A 22,615-nucleotide genomic window follows, 5' to 3' on the forward strand; every position below is an offset into this window, starting at 1 on the left:
CTTAAAAGCAAATAGAGTAAAAATATCATTGTTATTATGGTGAGGGAACAAAGATAACTATGGAAGCAGATTTCTCAGCAGAAACAATGCAAAGTACAAGAATAAAATTTTAAAGAAAAAAAAAAAGAATAAGATGATGCCATTTGCAGCAACATAGATAGACGTGGAGATTGTCTTACTAAGTGAAGCGAGCCAGAAAGAGAAAGAAAATTATCATATGATATCATGATATCACTTATATGTGGAATCTAAAAAAAAAGTTACAAATGAACTTATTTACAAAACAGAGACCAATTCACAGACATGGAAAATAAACTTATGGTTATGGGGTTGTGGGAAAGGGGGGTGGGGAGGATAAATTGGGAGTTCGAGATTTGTAGAGACTAACTACTATATATAAAATAAATAAGGTCCTACTATATAGCATAGGGGACTATATATTCAAAAGCTTATAATGGCCTATAATGAAAAAATATGAAAAGGAATATATATATAAATATATATTATATATATAAATGAATCACTACGCTATATACCAGAAATTAACCCAACATTGTAAATCAACTATACTTCAATAAAAATAAATTAAGTAAGAAATAAAAGGCATCCAAATTGGAAAGAAAAAAGTAAAATTGTCACTATGGAAGACATGATTCTGTATGTATAGAAAACTCTAAAGTCTACCAAAAACTATTAGGAATAATAAATAAATATAGTAAAGTTGCAGGGTACAAAATCAACATAAAAAAATCGGTTATGTTTCTATATGCTAACAGTAAGTAAGCAGAAAGAGAAATTAAGAAAACAATCCCATTTGCAATTGCAGCAGAAAGAATAAAATGCCTTGGAGTAACTTTAATTAAGGAGGTGAAAAATCTGTATACTAAAAATTATGACATTGTTGAAAGAAATTGAAGTAAATGGAAAGATATTCCATGGCCATGGATTGGAAGAATTAACATTGTTTAAGTGTCCACATTACCCAAAGCAATCTACAAGGTCAGTGCAATTCTTATCAAAATCCTAAAAACATTTTTCACAGAAATATAACAAAAAATTCTAAAAATGTTTTCAAAAGACCTCAAATAGCCAAAGCAATCTTGAGGAAAAAGAACAAAGCTGGAGCTCTCACATTCCCTGATTTCAAAATATCTTACAAAGCTGTAATAATCAAAACAACCTTGGCATAAAAACAGGTACGTAGATCAATGGAACAGAATTGAGAGCACAGAAATAAACCCACACGTATATGAACAATTTACAACAAAGGAGCAAAGAAGCTACAATGGAGAAATGATGGGCTTTTCAATAAATTTTACTGGGAAAACTGGACAACCAAATGCAAAAAAAAAAAAAAAAAAAAAAAGACTGCTATCACCCAGCATTCACAAAAATCAACTCAAAATAGATTAAAAACCTAGACCTATAAAACTCCTAGAAGAAAACATAGGCAGTATACTCTTTGACATCCATCTTAGCATTATCTTTCTGGATTTGTCTTCTCAGGCAAAGGAAACAAAGCAAAAATAAACAAATGGAATTACATCAAATTGAAAAGCTGTGAGGGCCTAATAGTCTTCTAATACTATTTGTCTACAAAATTTGAAATATTTCATCTAAAGTTTCTCTTCAAATAGGAGGTTTCAGTACCCCAATTCTTATAAGTAGGGCAAAGGTGATTACATATAATATACTTTTAAATTTTGTTTTTATGGTACTAAAATACTTTTAACAAAATTTACCATCTTAATCATTTAAAACATTTTAATTTTTCTTTTTTCCCAGTTCGGTGGCATTAAATACATTCACACTGTTGTACAGACATTACCACTATCCATTCCCATAACTTTTCATTTTGTGAAACTGAAACTCTACACACAGTAAATAATAACTCTTCATAGCCCCTTCTCCCCAACCTCCTGGCAACCACTATATCCTTTGTATCTTTATGATATCAACTATCCTAAGTATCTCATATAGGTAGAATCATATACTATTTGTCTTTTTGTGACTGGCTTATTTTACTTAGCACAGTGTCCTCAAGGTTCATCCATATTGTAGCATATTATAGAATTTCCTTCCTTTTTAAGGCTGAATAATATTTCATTGTATGTTTATACCACATTTTGCTTATCCACTCATCTATTGATGGACACTTGGGTGCTTCCATGTTTTAGTTGTTGTGAATAATGTGTCAACATGTGTGTGCAAGTATGTCTTCAAGATCCTACTTCCAGTTCTTGGGGTATGTACCCAGATGTGGAATTGCTGCATCATATGATAATCCTATTTTTTAGTTTTTTAGGGAACTGCTATATTGTTTTCCACAACATGGTACCATTTAAATTCCTATCAACAGTACAAAAGAGTTCTGGTTTCTCCACATTCTTACCAACACTTGTGCTGTGTGCAAGATGCTACAGGAACAGGTGCTATGCTGCCTGCCACATGGCTGGGGGTAGGGGATGGGTAACTGCTACTGTGCTAATAGCTAAATTGACCTAAATTAACTGTAATTTAGTGTCCAAGTCTTCCCCTGGTAGTTGCAAGCTTTCAACAGAATCCAGAATTCCAAAATAGTTATGTCAGGCAGTTTCTGCCAGTGCAGTTATTGTCTAGATGGGGAGACAGATTCCTGGTGCTTCCTACTCTCTGAGAATCCTCTCTCTCACTCTATTTTTTTTTTTTTTTTTTGCATAAAGAGAGCATATGATAATATAAAATTGAGAGTAATAGCTGAAAACCATATAATCCAGTCTTAATTTTGATTTTGTGAAATGATATTTCTAAGCTTGAGTTCTCTTCTTGCCCAGCCACAGTCTTTCTTTCAGACTTTATACTTCCCTGTCATTAACAACTCCAAAATTGTGGTTTCAGCTGGAATGGCTATGGCTTTTTCAACTTTCAGAATTTCTGTAGTGGTAGCCAGGGCTTAGGGAGTTGAATATGAATGGAAGTGAGAAGGGTGAGCAAATAGTTTAAATAGTTCAGTGTGTAAAGTGGTTTATATAAGGATAGGCTTCTTTTTGCTTCTCTCTCTCTCTTTTTTAATTTTTAATATAGTCTTGTCTCAAAGGATTATGCTGGTTTGGAATGTTAACTTAAGAGGCAGTATTTTGAGAATCTAGGCATGCAGTCTATTTATAAGGAACTCAGGGGATTGGACTAAAGAGTACATCTAAAGTCGAAGGAAAAAGTCTACACATTGAGGATGGTCACCTCCACAAAACATCAAGAGTCTAATCTATCTTTTGGTTTCATCTTAGGAACTTTGGGTCTCCTTAAGAAAGTGAATACTCTTGTCTCAAACTAGGACTTACAAATGGAGTTATGTAGGTATACTTGGCTACCAAAGGGAAGGAAGGGAGGAGGGCACTTCTGTAGAATCCATGGCAATAGAAAGACTACAAACCCCTTTCTCCCCAACAAAGGACCCCTATTAGTTTAAAAAATTTAAGCCCTATATGATATAAAAACTTACAGTAAAAATTCGTACTATTTTACTTTTCCATTAATGTCAATGATAGTATTTTTTAAGGGAACAATATTTATATTCTCTGTAATTCAGTTTCAGTAATATTTGTTTATCTAATTATGTATTACTAATTTTCATGTAAGGAATATTATTTTTAATGGAATATAATAATTTTTCTCCATAAGTTCACTTCATACAATATAATTGTGACATTGTGCTCTTAAATATGTCCTCATTTTATAATTCTTCTATTGAGAAATTGCTGTAATCCATGCATTTATATTTGATAATAGTTTCTTATTTATTGAATAAAGTTTATTTTCTGGTTTAAATAACATTAGTACCTTTTACTAATTTTAGATGGAATTCATACCAATCCCTGGAGTCTAATACACTCTAAAATAACTAAAATATTAAAAATATTGGCACTCAAGCCCCAAGAGTATTTTCATTCTAAGTCATAATGATACCTAACTAAAAATGGATTAGTATAAAATGTTCTTTATCTCTATATTCTGCATCTTCTTTCTTCTTAATCTTTTCTTAAAATGTAACTATAAATAGCAATCAGAATGATGGCAACATAAATCAGGCTGCCTCCTCTCCCTTTCCAGCTCCAACTGATCTACTTTTTCTGAGTCAGGCAGCTACTGATGCAGATAGGCAGGTGGGACCTGGGAGGTTTCAGCCAAAAGACCTATTGTATATACTATGTATATATATATATATTCTTTCCCTCTTCTGGGTCAAACTCAAGGCTGAAACATTGTAGAGGAGCACTTGTAAAGGATTTAAAGGGTAGGTGACTGACAGAAAAAGACTGCAACCAAGAATCCCCTAGCCATTCAAATTATTCAACAGGTATGGTAAAAGAAAGATATTTGCAGGTGGATAACAAGTCAGAGAACATTCACATCTGAATACCCTATCCAAGAAAAATGCTTGAGCATTGAATCAAATATTTTAAGAGTAAAAATATTTATAAAAGGCAAGTTACTTTTAAAGGTCTGGCAAATCTAACAATATATTTATCCCCATAGTTGGAATTGATCTCCATATTTTGTAAATAAAATTTAGCAAGTTATATTTGTATAGGCAAATATACTGTCTTGGACAGTTTTTTTTAACAGAATCAGAAACCTATCCTTATGCTTTTTATCTGTGAAATTAATTGCTTTGTCTTCATGAATATCCTAGTAATTTAGTTGGAAGGATCCAAAGATTTGAAGTCACCACGTCTTTTTTTGCTTGTTTAATTGAAGCATAGTTGATTTACAGTGTTGTGTTAGTTTCTAGTATATAGCTAGTGATTCAGATATATATATATAAAATTACTATAGGTTATTATTAGCTACTGAATATAGTCCCCTGTGCTATACAGTAGGACCTTATTGTTTATCTATTTTATATATAGTAGTTTTTATCTGCTAGTTCCAAACTCCTAATTTTTCCCTCCTCCCCTTTCCTCTATGTTTGTTTTCTATGTGAGTCTATTTCTGTTTTGTAAATAAGTTCATTAGTGTCATTTTTTAAGATTTCACATGTAAGTGATATTATATGATATTTAGATTCCAGATATGTGATGTCTTTCTCTGACTTACTTGACTTAATATGATAATCTCTAGGTCCATCCATGTAGCTGCAAAGGCATTATTTCATTCTTTTTTATGACTGAGTAGTATACCATTACATGCACACAATTTCTTTATCCAGTCATCTGTTAGTTGACATTTAGATTGCTTCCATGTCTTCGCTATTGTAAATATTGCTGCTATAAACACTGGGGTGCATGTATCTTTTTAAATTAGAGTTTCTTCCAGATATATGCCCAAGAGTGGGATTGCTGGATCAATGTTAAGCCTATTTTTAATTTTTTAAGGAATCTTCATATTGTTTTCCGTAGTGGCCTCATTTATTGTTTGTGGAGTTTTCAATGGTAGCCATTCTGACTGGTGTGAAGTGATACCTACCTCATTGTAGTTTTGATTTGAAATTACCAATATTGAGCATCTTTTCATGTGGCTATTGGCCATCTGGATGTTGAAGAGAGAAGGTCTTAATTTCAGTCTGTCACTTACTAGTAGAAGCAAGTTAGCAAACTGCTCTTATACAATGGTTTTCTTTATCTTTGAAATATTAGTCCTGTATTATAGCTTGTTAGAAGAATTAATAAAATATAAATATGTCTTAACAGGTGTTTTTTTATAAACATCAACTATCAAGACTTCTTCTTTAGAAATGGTAATCACCATATTTTCAAGATAGTGGTTATAACTTGGGGAGACAGGGAGCTGCTATGGAGGGGGATTTTGTGGGGTGAGAGGTTTTAACAGTATTGTTAATATTTCACTGGATATGGGCGCTCATCATTTTGTCTATTTGTTTTAAATATTTCTTAATTGTTAAAAATAATCTTTTCTTATAAAATACCTATAACTTTACTGTGAACTATCTTAACTAATAAAGTGTCTAATACTCTTCTATCAAACGACACTGCTTACTAAGATATTCTGAAATGTATGCTTTATAATTCTGAGCTTGCTTGGGACCTGCTAATCAGAACATCATTTCCTTCTTACCATTCTAGTTATGTTATATTGCACTAAGTATGGTGTTTCTACTGTGTCTGGTAAGTAGATGGCAGAGATCACAAATTATCTGTCTCAGGATTGAATCTGGCTGTTAGAAGTACTGTTTGTTCCACGAAGTATTGGTCTTGATGGTTACTGAACGTCTCAAGAAAAATCAAGGCTTGCATTTCTACATGACAACAGTGAGTTGGTGACTGGTACCAGCTGCTTCCTTTAGCTGGGGCATGTGCTGCACAGTTCTGCACACTCACTGTGCTTCCTGATACTGATGTCAAATGTCATTTGCCTTTCATCATTATAAGTGTTTAATTACTTGGCTCCTATAGACAGTTTAGTTTATAACTGTTAGAGAAATCAGATTCAGTAAATGTCACAGTGTTCTATTGATATTTTGCTATGATATGTTAATTTTGTTACATATTTTAATATTTATAACTTTATAAAGCACATGTTTGTACACTTTCTCTACAAGCATATACATAAAGTATTCTTTTTGTTTGTCAACTCCTCTTTCTCTCATATCCAATCAATCCTTTCATTTTACTGATTAAATATTTCTCCAATCTAGTTTTTCCTGTTCAGCCTTAGAGTTACTGCTCCACCCCAGGCCCTCATCATCTGTCACCTGGAATTCTTTAATTGCTCCCTAACTGAGCTCCTTGCCTTCCTTCTGTCACGTTCTTTTCAGTTCATCCTCAGGTTTATTGCTCTAATGATGTACAGAGTGCAGATCTCGTCTCATCACCCCCGTTTCAAATTCTTCAAGTCTCTCCATCTTCTGTGGCAGAGGTCAGGAAACTTCTTTAAAGATCCAGTTAGTAAATATTTTAGGCTTTGTTGGCCCTAAGTTTCCTGCCACGAATAATTGACTGCTGTTGTTGAGCTGAGCACAAAAGCAACCATTGGACAAATATAAACAAATGTGCATGGCTGTGTTCCAGGAAATCTCACAAAACCGGATTTAGGCCACTGTTTCTTTAAACCCTTCTTCTGTGGTATAAAAGACTATCCTTGTCCTCCTTCCCATCTTACCTGCCACTTTCTCATCCTGTTTCTTACAGTTTATTCAGAAACACCATTCAAATTCTTAGTCTTTTCTGAGTACAACATCTTCTTTCTTTATCCAGTTATGTAATTCTTTTCACGCAGGCTGTTTTTTTTGCAAATAGCAAAATACTCAAATATGTCTTACGAATGTTAATTCTCAAATGATGGTATCATATATATAAACATGAGGTTATGTAGTCACTTGCTGACATATTTATAAATGCATTGTGAAGTAAAGTCTTTTTTTTTTAACATTTTTTATTGATTTATAATCGTTTTACATTGTTGTGTCAAATTCCAGTGTAGAGCACAATTTTTCAGTTATACATGAACATATATATATTCATTGTCACATTTTTTTCTCTGTGAGCTACCATAAGATCTTGTGTATATTTCCCTGTGCTATACAGTATAATCTTGTTTATCTATTCTACAATATTGAAGTAAAGTCTTAAGTATTAAAAAGTTTTTAACAGGTCTTCATAAAAATCATAACCTTGGTACAATCCATGTTATAGTTTGGATACCATCAACACATTATCCAAAAATCTCAGAATAAGGTCACTGATACGAAAGTAGTTTCAACATTATTTACTGTATTGAATCAATGTTCATTGAGAGAACAATTTTAGAGCAGTAGTAGAAATTGAAAGCAGTAACTCACATTGTGTCCTATCTTCATCACAATTGCTCCTTTCAAGTACTGTAAGGAAAAGAGAAAATATTTGGTTTTAGGATATGATTTGCCTGAGGTATTGTACTTTAAATTGCTATTTAAATTCTAATAGGCCATTTTGCATGTTTCCATATAGCAAGAAATAACCCAACCTGAGAATATGTTGATAAATGTGTGGGTTTTGTTTCATTTTTAAATTGCAGTTATTTAGGTTGTTGCTGATTGGTACATGTTGGGTAGTAAACAAAACCTATTCCAGTAAAAAAAAAAAAATGAAAGAATTTCATTCTTGCATCATAATAATGAAAAGTGTGATTTGATAACAAAGGTGAGAGAATAGATTGGTAGAGCTGCTGTGATGGAATTTTGTTAAGATGTGAATGGATATTAATACTGATTATGATAAAGTTCTCTTAATTTTCTGATACTCATGTAACAATGCATTAATTTATAAGCTCCATCTATTAAAACTGACTTGTAAACGTCTTTGTGGTTGATTTTTAGCCACCAGCTGAACAGGCCAAAGCCAGACTACAGCTGGTTCTGGAAGCTGCTGGTGAGTATTAATAATTAAGTTTATTTAAATGAAAAAAATGTGAAATAACTCCTAGCATTCTTACAGGTGGGTTGAAGAGGAAAAACACCTATTTTCTTACAGTCTCACAAGTTTATGATATCTGAATATGGACATATTTTACCTCAAATATTTATTGCTATAGTATAATGTTAAAAGGTCATTTACCTTCTTATTTATAAAATTGCCTTCGATTTTAGTTTTAATTTTCATGAAGTCCACTATTGACTTTTGCCTTTTATGGACTGTGCTTTTGGTGGCATCTTAAAGAAAATTTTTATACTTTTACATTTTTATGTTCAGGACTGTAATCTGTTTTGATTTAATTTTAATTTTTTATTTTATTTTGATAATCATGAGTTCTAGATGAAGATTTTCATTATTCTAAAGGAAATGAGATGAATGTGGTTTAATAATTCCTCCACTTACATTGGGCTAACTCATTGGACTGCTTGTTCTGGATACCATCTAATCTTAAAATCCTATGTTTTAATATCTCAATTGCACAATAATGCTTAGACTTTGATTTTTTAGGTTATGGTACCCAGATTCATGTAGACATTAGATACTTTATGTTTTTAAAAATATAAAGAATCCATCTTATCTTTTCCAAGTAACTGGTATTTTACTCTGAATTTTAATGTGCTTTTCAAAAAATATATATAGCATTCAAATTATAAGTTGTCAAGATCAAGCACAAGGTAAGATTAGAATAATACCACCAAAGTTGTACATATCTCTTAAAATTATTTACTTTTTAAAGATCTGTAAAGAGTTCATAATTTCTAATTGGAAAGTGAGACTTCTATTTTAATACCAAAGTAATTTCAGACTTCCAAATGGTAATAGTTATATTTTTAATATTCATTAATTGAGAAAATACATATATACACACTAAACTTCAAGGATTTCTTGCATAAGTTCCTTTTATTCCCACTCTAAGTGTCCATAGTATAAAGATTTGGAACTCCAGGATAAATGATATAGTAGCTTCATAAATCACTAATTGAAGTAACTTATCATATAGGGATTAAAAATTAATAAATGTTTTGACTGTGCACCTCTATACTGCTTCATATTACTTTAAGTCACTTATATTTTATGTATTAATCCTCATTTTATCTTTATGTAGAAAACATGATTTACTTAAATGCTGATTGCTATTGGGTTTTTCAAATTTTGACTCTAATAAAGCTAATTAATATGATTCTCTGTTATTTATATTATATATATTCATTCTTTAGTGGCATTTTGCTTTGAAAAAATATTTCCAGTTTATAACTTGAATATTGACAAGCTCTTGCTTTAAAGGAAAATATTTATGGTGCTTAGTCCAGAAAATATTTATTTCTATTAATACAACTGTAAAGAATTTTATTTTTTAGTGTTATACAGTTTTCTTTATCTTTTAGTATGATTTTGAAGCGTGTTATAAAATAGATCTGACAATCCAAACTTTATAGTGTATAACTTGCTTATATTGGTCCCAGCGGTCACCCATCATTTTTAAATTTAACATTCTAAATTCTATTAAGGATAAAGAGTAAGGTTCAGTGAATTTGACAAACATTCAAAATATTACGTCAATTTTCAAATAAAAATAACTTACATTGTCCCCATAAGCAAAGGACAGACCTTACCTAGATGTAGCATTATTTATGTCATCATTTTCTTATTGAATAGGCTGTCTCTAGCTTTTCCTAATTATCAATAACATTGTGATGCACATCCTGTTACAAGTTGTGTTTTTCATATGTTAGATTTTTTTTTTTTTGGATTGATTGCCGTAGAATTGAGGTTAGTGGGTGTTAATATTTAGAGTGACTTTTAATACATTTTTCCTAAATTGTTTTACAAAAAGATTGTGCTACTTTTCATTGTCACTAGTTAAGAAACCATTTTACCAAATTTCACTTTTGGATGCCAGTTCCATGACTATATTGCTTGTATAACATGAAATACATATTATACCCTTTGAAAAACATCCAGTACTATTATTAATGAGAACTTGTGGCCCTGGAGAGGGGAAGTAGATGGATAGAGGGGCACTAAGCAAATATATAACTTACTGTCAAGGTTCTAGATCTCTGTTTCAGTGATGAATCAAGGTGTTCATTGTATTATTAACAATAAACAAATAAGCAAAATAAAGTAGGGGGAATAAGAACTTGAGCTCTGTCTGGTAAGGCTTGTGGTTAAAGTCTAGCCTAGTCCAAAGTCTGAAGTAGCTGGATAGAAAGGTCTGGTAGTTCACATTCTGTCTCTTTGGAGTTTACTTGAGTTCCCAGGGAAAACACCCTCAACTTTGAGGCTTTAAAATTAGATATGGGGAAAAACCTAAGGCTGTATGCTAGATTCTTGAGGCAAGATTTATTTCAGCCTTATAATTACCATAATCTGGTAGAGGGGATTCATATTTATAAATCTTGCCGATTACACTGTCTTTTACTCTGTATGTCCCAGAAGAAACTTTTATATATAACCATTGCGTTGTTACTGATTTATTAATAAATGTTAATAATGCTATTGGTTTGGAAATAAAATATGTTTAGAACTTTTGGCAATGATTGTTAGTGGTATGATTCTGAAAGACATAAGTGTGAGTAAAGTAACATTAAGCAAAATATAACTGTATGGGTGTCATGTATGTTGTATCAAACATGAATTTGAAATGAGAGATTTTATTGTATTTGTGATCATATTTTGTACGTACTAAACTGTTAACACTTTTACACTTTGCTATGCTAAATCTTCCGACTTTTATGTTCATTGCCAAATTGAAATTGAAATGAAATCTCATGGCTCTTGTTTAACTTTTAATTTGAAGGTGATGTGAATTTAAGGTTATATCTCATGTTTGTTTGTTTGTTTTCTTCCCAAATGCAATAGGACACAGAAGCTTGTAAAGCTATGTAATTTTGTAAGTCTGAATCTTTCAGTTATAACTTCGGCTAATGTTTTATTCTGATATTGAGTAAATCCAATTAAAAATGCTGTTGGCCATGAATTCTTTCTTTTTTAAAAATTCTTTTACCATTCTTCCGTTCATTCAGATTCAAAACTTTGAAATGTTTATCCTTGACTTCTTTATAGGCAACCTAGAATTGGTACTCTAATTTTGAAGTATTTTTTATAGTAATCCTTCTATTATCTTTCGCCAGCTCCTTAGTCTAGACCAAGCATTCCACCCAAAGTTTAATCTGTTACCTCCTAATTGGTCTCTTGCTTCAATTCCTTTACTTCTCCAGAGAGGGTACTGAATAGTGGAAGAGTTCTAAGCTTTCTCCTTTTATTCACTCATTCTGTCCTTTAGTCGTTTGATGTTTATTATTTAGCCAAAACAGAAGTTTGTCTTTTTTAATGGAATATAACAGATGTGTAATATTTTCTAGTTCACTGTATTTCTCTACTTTTTAAAAGTAATTGAGGTGAAATTCAAATAATGTAAAATTAATCATAATTGTTTATATCGAACAATTCAGTGGCATTAAATACATTCACAGTGCTACATAACCGCCACCTCTGTCTAGTTTCAAAACATTTCCAAAGTAAAACCCCTCACCTATTAAGCTCGTTTCTCTCCATTTTCCTGACCCATAGCTCCTGGTAACCACCTGTCTGCCCTCTGTCTCTATGGATTTATCCATTCTGCATATTTATCAATGGAGTCATACAATGTGTAACCTTGTATAACTAACCTCTTTCATTTAGCATAATATTTTGGAGGTATGGTTACATTGTAGCAAGTGTCAGTATTTTATTCCTTTTTATGGCTGAATAATATCCATTGTTATATATTTATGCCATGTGTTATCCATTCATATATTGATGGAAGTTTGGTTTTTTTCTACCTTTTGGCTATTGTGAATAGTGTAGCTGTGAGCATGCATACACATGTACTTATTTGAGGATCTGATTGTAATTTTGAGAGGTGTACACTTAGGAGTGTAATTATAGGGTCTTTTGGTAGTTCTGTGTTTAACTTTTTGCAGAACCACCAAACTTCTCCACAGTGGCTGAACCGCATTACATTCCCACCAGTAATATACAAGTATAACCTCCTATCGTCTCAGTGAGACCATGTCATGCATTTAAGTTATCTGTTTGAAAGTATTTAGGTTTGAGGATTTCTCTCTACCATAATAATTTCCTAGTCTGTCAGAGGGAAGATGATAACTACCTTATAGAGCTGTTGTGAAGATAAATATTATAATACATGAAATGCCTAGCCTAGAGTCTTGCAAAAGGGGTCCACCAGAAAATTTTTATTTCCATATTGCTTTTTGTGAATACCACTGCTAGGTGATTCTTTCTCAGCCACCATTTGGTCATGCTACGTCTTTGCTCAAAATTATTCAATGGCTCTAAATTGCTTACAAGATCAGTTTTACACTTCTGTGCTTAAGATTCCAGATTTCTGACTTTTCCAAGTTTATTTCTCAGAATTCATTTTTGTACTTCTTCTCATTGTTCTTTGATTTACTCATGTTCTTTTCTACCTGGGAATCTTTGCTTGTGTATTCTCCTCCTCTAGAAATGTCTTTCTCCTTCTTTTCCTCTCTTAACACTTCAGTAAGCATCTCAAATAAAATTTCCACATGACTTCCCTGACCATTCCAGCACATAATCTTTATGTTCTCCTTTGACTTCTTTTTCTCCTTTTCTATGTACACCATTCATGTTGATATTTACTCACATACTGCTGATATTAATATTAGTTTCATGAGTGTTGGACTTATTTTCTAAATGAAATAATAAATGTCTGAAGGTCAGGAACCATATCTAAAACTTCTAAATCTTCCCCAGTAGTTTTGATAGCACCTGTAGTGGTACTATACCAGATTGAATTCTAGCTATTAATCTTTGGTAAATAAGTTATTTTGGAAAAACAAATGTTCTGAAAAAACTGGAAAGTATGCCTTTAGATGCTGGTGTATTCATTTCAAACTCTGGTGGATTTCAAGTAAATATATTAAAAAGTTCCCTGGCCTCAAAAACAGAAGTTATACAGCAACAGTAGACTTTTTAATCTTAAGCTTTAAGGTAGTACATGACAGAAGAGGTAATGAAGCCTAATTATCACACAGGAGAAGAGGGAGATAATAAGTTTACTTTAAGACTTGTCTCCCTCACTTTTGCTCTCACTGTTGTTTGGCTTGTTAGCACCATTCCAAACATTATTTGGGTTTTTCTCAAAAACACAGTATCATCTTATGCTAAGTATGTTCATAGTTCTGAAGAAGAATTTAGAGGAGAGACTTTTCCAAAACATAAATATTTTTCATCAGCATGAAAAGATAACACTTCTCACAACATAGTTTTAAGAAATAATTTCTCCTTACTATTTTACTTTTAATAGGATTATTGGCATCTGCAGCCTTTAAAATTATATCTCTAATGTTATAAGAAAAATAGAAATTTCTTTTAGTATATGTATGGTAAGTCACCTTTATCACACAATTTCTGTGTAATATTTCATTTTCTGAATAGTATCTACAACCCTTTTTATTGAGCTTTATAGTTTTCACAGCACGTTCATAAACCTTTTTATCATTTGACTCGCGTCACTGCATGGAGAGCTAATTAATTCCATGTTACAAATATCCTGAAAGCTTAAAAATGACTTGTAAAAGAGCACATAGCTAATAAGTGGCAGAACCAGGACTTAAATCCAATGATTTCTGACTTCTGAGCTATTTCGATCTTATAGGTTAAATTCATGAGTTAGGCTGGGGAGAAAGAAGGGTGATAGAAAACATTATCAAATACATGTCTTCTTTTGTTAGGCATAATGCTACAATTTCCTTACAGTAAAATAATTTCTATCCTCAAGCAAGCCTTTAATTCTAAAATGAGTTTTCATTGATAATACAAAAGGAATAAAGTTTTAGTCAGAAGGAAAGTTTTTTTTCCTTAACTATTAAGGGTGCTCATAATAGCTGTGTTTCTGATAACTTTGAAAAATCTAAGGTAATGTTTTATAATCACCAGTGGGTTTTTCTTCAGCCTATCTAGGGACATGTACTTCAGTGACCCTTGCTGGGATGGAAGCTGATTAAATATTGTAAAAAAGATATAAATTACACACATAAGCTTACTATAGCAAGGAAATAAACTGTTTTTAGGAGTAAGCCCTAAATGTTTCATTCCATCCCAGTTCTTCTGCAGCATGTTAAATTTGGATTTTCTTCTCTTGGTTGCCCATAAGTACCTGGAAGCCAAGTCCTGACCCTTTCTCTTCATAGTCATGTAGTCTTGGAGCTCCAGTCTAGCTTTAAATATTTGTGGTTCTAAGAATTACAATGAGATTGCCATAATAATGTTCTATTGTTTCTTTAGAGCATAGAAAGCCATTCTGCTACCCTGGTTTAAACTTGACAGAGGTTTTGCTCTGTAGGTTTCTGACTGCTGATCTCTGGCTCCAAGAAATAGGCTGATTTACTGTGAGAGAGGCTTTCATGTAGGGCAAAACTGAAAAACAGAGCAAGTGATTGAAAAGTTAACTTCTAGTTCATGTAAATAAATAGTTTTCAGACTTCTCTTTACCACCCCTCCCCACAGGCTTCTGCTTGATTGTGTGTTGTTAGTCTAGGTTCATATTCGGCCTCACTAACTGACTTTGTGAGCTTGGACAGATCACTTTCCCTTTACTCTCCTTTAGTTTCCTCATCTGTAAAAAGAAGATATTAATAGTACATAACTAATGGGGTTGTTGTGGACTTAAAATGTGTTAACATTTGTATAACACCTAGAACAGAACCTGGTACATAGTAAGCATTCAGTATATGTTAGCAATTAGTCTGAAAGGCAGTATAGTATGGTGGTCAGGTTCTCAAGTCAGAAGGCTTTATTTACTGATAAAACCATGGGAAAATTGTTAAAGCTTGCTGGACCTCAGTGTTTTCATTTATGAAGTGGGAATAATATGTACCTTTATAGTTTTTATGAGAAACAAATAAATTAATAAAGTATTTAGAACAGCACCTAACTTTTAACTGAGTGTCCTATAGACATTAGCTTGGAGGAGTGGAAGTAGTTTTTATGGCATCACTGAGTGGCTTTATGAGGTAAACAAAGAAGAGACATTGAGCCAAACATCCTCCTCATACCAGCCTACATACACAGTTAGAAGTTACCAAGAATTAATAATTCTTGTGCTTTTTTAAAGAAACAAATGAATAAAACCTTGAATAGTTTAATTGACTTGGGCATTGATGAAAACCTTTGTTTCATCAAATGTAGTTTCTGTGAACTTTAGAAATTCTGCATAAAATTTAAAAGCTTTAATGCAAAATCAAATTGATAATGTTAACTTGACTCCGATTTCCAGTAATGAACATGATTTTGGACTTTGTGTTAATCTAGAAAGATATATTAGTGCTTCCTAAAGAGAATCATTAAATAAATTACTTTATTAAAACATAAATTATTTGTTTTAGCATCAGTTACATATTTATATTTGAATAAGTGTAATTTATCCCTAATAATATTTAGTAAGAAGAAAGCTATCAGTTAGAGTCTAACAATATCACAGCAACTTGCCATGTTTGAGCAGATGTTAAGCAGACAGTAGTTGAATGTTAATTTTGAGAGGGTGGTATGTTTAAGCCTAGCTGAAGTATGTTGCATGTGGGCTTTCTAGACTCGAGTACAATGCTGGATCTCTGGGGAGAATTTTAAAGCTAAACCTCTTTCTTTTGGGTCCTCTATATGGACTCTCTCAAGTCAGTATAAAGCAGATCATCCCTAGGCTAAAGCCCTTCAGCTTTTGTATTGGGCTCTGTAGACCTGTAATTAGGCCTCCTGGCAGGCCTTGCAGGCCAGTTAATGGTCATATGGAGTTTCTGTGAGGCAGACTGGCTTTGTATAAATCCTGGGTAGGAATATGTTTATGGGTCACTTCCTACCAGGACCGTGCTTTGTCCTTATGCCCTGCGGGCTGACAGGGAGCAGGTTCCCTTGACCATGGACTGTTCAGTTTGCAACTCAAAATCTACTCCACTAATCCCCAGTGTAAACAGAGGATTTAGAAGGGCTTCTGTCACTTACAGTTGCCAATTCACTTGGGTGTCTGTGAATTTATTTTTCCCCAGATTTCATTATTAAAAGACTGACAAATGTATAAGATTTGGATGTTTGCTTATAAATCAAGTATGCAGTTTCTTTTTCACTGGTTTTAAAATCATTGTAAATAATTTACCTAATTATGAATTATGTAATGAGGTTTTTTTAAAGCACTCTTTAATATTTCTTAATTGAAGCCATTAAAAAATTTGGAATGATAGCCAACCTATTCCTATAAGAGAAATTATAGGTCTATTTTTATGATAAGAATAAATAACATTATGTAAAGAAATTTATCATAAAGTAATGTAGATTTCAGATAAATCAAAGAAATAAGTAATTCAAAACTCTTCTGTATGATACATTTTATGTTACTAAAAATTCCATTTTTGTGTAACTGAGAGCTTTAGGAAGGAGGAATATCAGATCAGTATATAAAATGCTTAATAAATACGTATTCCATGAAGTATTTAAAATAATAAGAGTGCCATTTATTGAGCATCTACTACTACATTGTAAGCACGTTTATACATATTCACATATTATAAAAATTTTTAATCATTGATCCATGCTTCCTAACCAGGCAGAATATTTGGATTTTTAAGAAAGTCATGATTGAGATTTCTTGTTTTTCTATTTTGTTTACTCTTTTACTTCATTTTTTAATCTTTTTTTCTTGGATTATATTAAGATTTGATTCTAAAATGTGTAAGTTTTGAGTGTGCTCTGTACAGAACTGTTGCCTATCTTCCTATGAGCCAATTTTTCTTTTAGGGGGAAATCAAATGATGAATACTTTCCCAGGTCTCATCTAGTAAATCAGTGCTCAGTATTTTGCATTTTGTGATGTAGAAATGGTTCATGACAGATGTGGCTGAAAAGACCACATACGTAGACTGTATGATTTTAGTCTGGTGGAACTAATAGGATCACTCATTACATTTTAGACCCTGGGGTTTCTTTTTTCTTTCATAATAAAAAAAAAAAAAACTGTTTAAATAGAGTGGCCCTTTTTGTGTGTGAATATAGCATCTTCCCCTAAATTTACAAAGAGTTGATGGTAACAAATCAACAAATAACTTACTCTTCCAAAAAGTTTTTATTAGTGTTTATTTAATATTAACTCCTAGTTTTTAATTGTCCTACCATCCCATAGAAGTCAAGATTTTGTTCTATTTTTAGAAAGGGTTTTTCTTTGAATTTTATATAGCAAAATTAGAAAATGCATTCCTTAGAGAATGCAAGACCTGTGAATTAAATAGAGTTATATGATAATAAAAATAAATTTTGCAAATATTGAAATAATTAATGACAACAAAAATACATTATATGCTAGGAATTCTTGGTATTCACTTAAAACTAGGAGAATCATAGTATAGCCTATTTTGCTTTTTAGTGTATACAGTGTATTTACTGAAATAGAAATATATTTGTGATCTATTTTGGAATTGAAAAAATGAAGGCTCCTGAACAATGTGAAGGCTCTGATCCTATTTTAGGTTTGACCAAAAGTCAGTGTTTACATTGAAAAATACCCTGGGTGATTTATATCAAAATGCTAATAGTAGTTATTGTCTCTGGGCAGTGGTTTTTAAGGTTATTTAAAATTTTTTTTGGCTTGTCTTTATTTTCCAATTGTTTTGTAGTTACAGAGAGAAGCTAGAGATATAGAAAAGGTTTAATTTAAACATGATACAATTCCCCAACATTTAGTATGAAATTTGATAAGTTTTGACAAATGTATATAGTTGTAAAACTACTACCAAAATTTTTAATAAAGAATATTTATATTATTCCAAAAAGTTCCTTTTTACTTCTTTGAAGTCATTTCTAGCTCCCTTTCTTGGACCTCTGCGACCACTAATCTGCTTTACGTTACTGTGGTTTTGCTGTTTGCAAAATGCCATATAAATGGAATCATACAGTATGTAGAATTCTGTGTCTGTAGTCCTTCACTTGGCATAGTGCTTTTCAGATTTGTACACATTGTTGTGAGTGACTGTTTTTGTTGCTGAGTAGTATTCCGCTGTATGTCTATACCGGTTTGTTTATTCATTCAGCATTTAGTGGACAGGTGAATTGTTTCCAGTTATGGCTTTTGTGAGTAAAATTTATATGAACATTTGAGTACAAGTCTGTGTGAACATGTATTTTCATTTCTCTTGAGTAAATATTTAGGAATGGGATTACCTTGTTATATAGTAAGTATAGTTTTACTTTTAATGCCAAACTGTTTTCCAAGGTGGCTAGACCATTTTTGGTTCCATACCATAGTATGGAAGAGCCATTTGTTCCCCATCCTTGATGTCACGTGATGTTGGTTTTTATGTTTAATTTCAGCCATTCTATTAAATGTGTTGTATTTCATTTGACTTTAATGTGCATTTCTGTGATGGCTGATGAGATTGGGCATCTTTCATGAAATCACTGGTCATCTGTATACTTTTGTAAAGTATCTCCTCATATCACTTGCCCATTTTTTAAAGGTATTGTTTGTATTATTGACTTGTAGAGTTATATATTCTGAATACAAGTCAGTTACTTAGTTTATATATTTTCTCTTGTCTATGCCTTGCCTATTTTCTAACAATCTGTTTTTTTAAGTTAATGATTTACATACAATATTATACACCCTTTATAGGAACAGTTCTTTGATTTTTGACAAATGCAAACAGTTGTGTAATAACACCCAGAATCAAGATATAGAACAGTTTTATCATCTTCCAAAATATCCCCATTCCTCTTTGTTGTGAACCCTTCCTACCACCAGAAACTGGTCTGTTTTTTGTCCCTCTAGTCTTGACTTTTCTAATATGTCATATAAATTCAATCATATAATAAGTACGTTTTTGGGTCTGGTTTCTTTGACATAGCATAATGCTTTTGAGACTTTTTTGTGTTGTGGCATGTATCAATAGTTTATTCCTTTTTTATTACTGCATAGCATTCCATTGTATGGATTAATTAATTGAAGAATGTTTAGGTTCTTTCTAGTTTTGAAGAATTATGAATTAAACCATTACAATATTTTCAGGTAGGATTTTGTGTGAACGTAAGTTTTTGTTTCACTTGAGTAAATACCTAGGACTGAGATTGCTGGTTAATATGATAAATTTATGTTTAACTTTATGAGAAACTGCAAACTGTTTTCCAAAGTGTCTGGACCATTTTGTGCTCCTGACAGCAATGTATGAGAAATCTGGTTGTTCCACATCCTTATCATACTTGCTGTTATTAGTTTTTGTTTTACTTTGGTCATTTCAGTTGGTGTTTAGAGGTATCTCATTGTGAATTTTTAACCTGAATATCCCTCATAATGAATGTTGTTAAGCATCTCTTCATGTGCTTATTTGCCGTCATAGATCCTCTTTTCCCATTTTAAAAAAATTGGGTTATTTGCTTTATATTTGCTGAGTTTTGATAATTATATATATTTTTGATAAAAGTTCTTTATCAGATCTGTGATTTGCAAATATTTTTCACATTTTGTAGCATGTTTATATTCTCTTACCAGTGTCTTTTGGAGAGTAGAAGTTCTTAATGTGTTGAAGTCCAATTTATCAGTTTTTTTCGTATGTTTTGTGCTTTTAGAGTCATTTCTAAGAAATGTTTGCCTAATCAGAGAACACAAAAATTTGCTTCTATGTTTTGTCCTAGAATTCCTGTAGTTTGATTTTACATTTAGGTCTGTAGTACATTTTAAATTAATTTTTGTATATGGTGTGAAGTATGAGTTCAGGTTCTTTTCTTTGCATATGAGTATCTAATAGTCCCAGTGCCATTTGTTGAAAAGATAGTTCCTTCTACTGAATTGTCTTTCTCCCCTTGTAAAATATCAACTGACCACATATTACTAGGTGTCTTCTGAAGTCTCTGTTCTATCCGATTGATCTAAATGTCTATCTACCCTTTTGCCACTACCACATTCCCATAATTACTGTAACTCTATAGTAAGTCCTAGAATCAGTTGATGTGTCCTCCAATGTGTTCTTTATCTTCTTTTTTTTCCAGAATGCTTTGCCTATTCTGGTTCTTCCCCTTTATAAATTTTAGAACCAGCTTATTGATTTCCACATCAAAAAATCCAGGTGGAATTTTTATTAGGCTTATGTGAACTTCACACATCAGCTTGGAGAGAGTTGACATATTAACAATAGGGAGTCTTCCATTCATGAGCATGTTATAGCTCTCTACCTCCAGTTCTTCTTTGATTTCTTTTATCAGAGTTATGTAGTTTTCAGCATACAGATCTTGTATGTATTTTGTTAGATTTATTCCTAAGTATTTTATGTTTCAGAGTGCCATTGTAAACAGATTTTTTTTGTTTAAGTTTAAATTTCCAATTGTTCATTGACAGTATATAGGAAAACAACTCTGTTTTGAATATTAAATTTATATCCTGTAATTTTGTTAAACTTAAGAGTTATTTTTAAGATTTTGAAATTTTCTACATAGACAATCATGTCATCTGTGATTTTTTTTTTCCTTTAAAATCTGAGTGCCTTTTCTTTTATTGCCTTATTAATCTGGCTAGAATCTCCACTCACAATACAGGTGGTGAGAGTGAATAGCCTTCATTTGTTCCTCATCTTAGGGAGAGAGTATTTAGTCTTTTACCATTAAGCAAAATGTTAATTGTAGGATAGATGGCCTTTTCAGGTTAAGGAATTTTTCTTCTATTCCTAGTTTGCTTTGAGTTTTCCTTGGGAATGAATGTTGAATTTTGTCAAATGCCTTTTCTGCATTTACTGAGATGATCAAATGTATTTTCTTCCTTAATATTGATATGTTGAATTTGATTGGTTGGTTTTGAATGTTAAACCAATCTTATTTAGATTCCTGGGAGAAATACCACTTGGACATGATGTACTTCTTTTTACTTATTGTTGGATTAGATTTTCTAAAATTTTGTTTTGTATATATTGTAGCTTGTATTCATAGCAATTATAAATACTTCATTAGAATTATTTACATGCCTGATTCCATCTTTTAAGTGATAAGCCCCTCTAGGTTATGTCTATCAACTTTGTATTTCCCAATAACAAGCATAATACCCTGGCAATAGGAGCCTTTTTTGATTAATAGTGGTTGGCTGAATGAATGATGTCACTGATAACCTGTGTAAAGTGCGTTTATATACCACTGTATCTCTAGCACTGAGAATGGGGCCTTACCCAGTTTGTGCTAAATAAATTTTTGTTGGTCAAATGTATGAATAAATAATTGGCTTTAGTTTAATATATCTTGTTGCACTGAAGTTACTAAAAAGCTAATCTTCAAAAATATACATATTATTGATTCAGAACTCATCAAACCATCTTTAGCTTATAGAAAACATAATAATCTACATTATATTTTTAAAATATAATTTCATTTTTTTATAAGTTGAATATCGTAAACTTCAAAAATGTGAACGATCATGCCCTTATAAATGATAACATAGGCATTTGTGCTGCTTTGTAATTGACTTTTACTGATTTAATAATGTCTTATAACTATTCCCAGTTTACAAAGTATTTTTGCTTATTATTCCGTGTTATTTTATTAATCTCTTCTGACCTGAGCCTGCAAGTTTCCAGATATTTTACCCTTTTATCTTTAGATATATTATTGAATATATAATCTGTATAATTTTAAAGATTTTAAAAAAGGCAATATGATGGGTATTTTCCTAGGAAAGTTGTGGGAAAATATCACCTTTTAGACTTTTAAAATTTCAGACACCTGTAGAATATGTAATGCTTGTATTTGGTAAAGAAATATAAAGCTTGCTTATTTTAGAATTATTGTTGTCAAACGTAGTAACATATATATTCTGAAATTGTTTTTCCCTCCCCTTAGCATAGTATTTCACTCTAAATAGGAGATTAGATTTTACTCTGTATATAGGAAACTTTATTAACCAGTTCAGATAAGAAATGCTCGAGGTGGATGTCATGAAAATGGTGAAATGTTTTCAGGTTAAATATGTCAGTATGTTTATGGAATTAGAAAATGTAATGAGCTATTTGGATCTACCCCCTAACCCCCATGTTTACTGAAATATAACTGACATATAACATTCTATAAGTTTAAGGTATACAACATGGTGATTTGATACACATATATTATGAAATGATTACCACAACAGTTAATATTTCCAGTACCTCACATAATTAACCATTTACTTATGCAGGCAGTGAGAACAT

The 22,615-nt window shown here is 31.9% G+C and overlaps 1 protein-coding gene across 1 annotated transcript in view; it reads left to right on the forward strand.

Annotated features, from left to right (window-relative positions):
- RSRC1 (arginine and serine rich coiled-coil 1) overlaps window positions 1-22,615 on the forward strand; it is a 349,802-nt gene that overhangs the window by 188,891 nt on the left and 138,296 nt on the right. The window contains exon 6 of the mRNA XM_010986358.3: window positions 8,294-8,345. Coding sequence (XP_010984660.1) covers window positions 8,294-8,345 — 52 coding nt within the window. The remainder of the gene's footprint in view (window positions 1-8,293; window positions 8,346-22,615) is intronic.

The sequence above is a fragment of the Camelus dromedarius genome, chromosome 2 (assembly GCF_036321535.1).
Source record: "Camelus dromedarius isolate mCamDro1 chromosome 2, mCamDro1.pat, whole genome shotgun sequence".
Classification (NCBI taxonomy): domain Eukaryota; kingdom Metazoa; phylum Chordata; class Mammalia; order Artiodactyla; family Camelidae; genus Camelus; species Camelus dromedarius.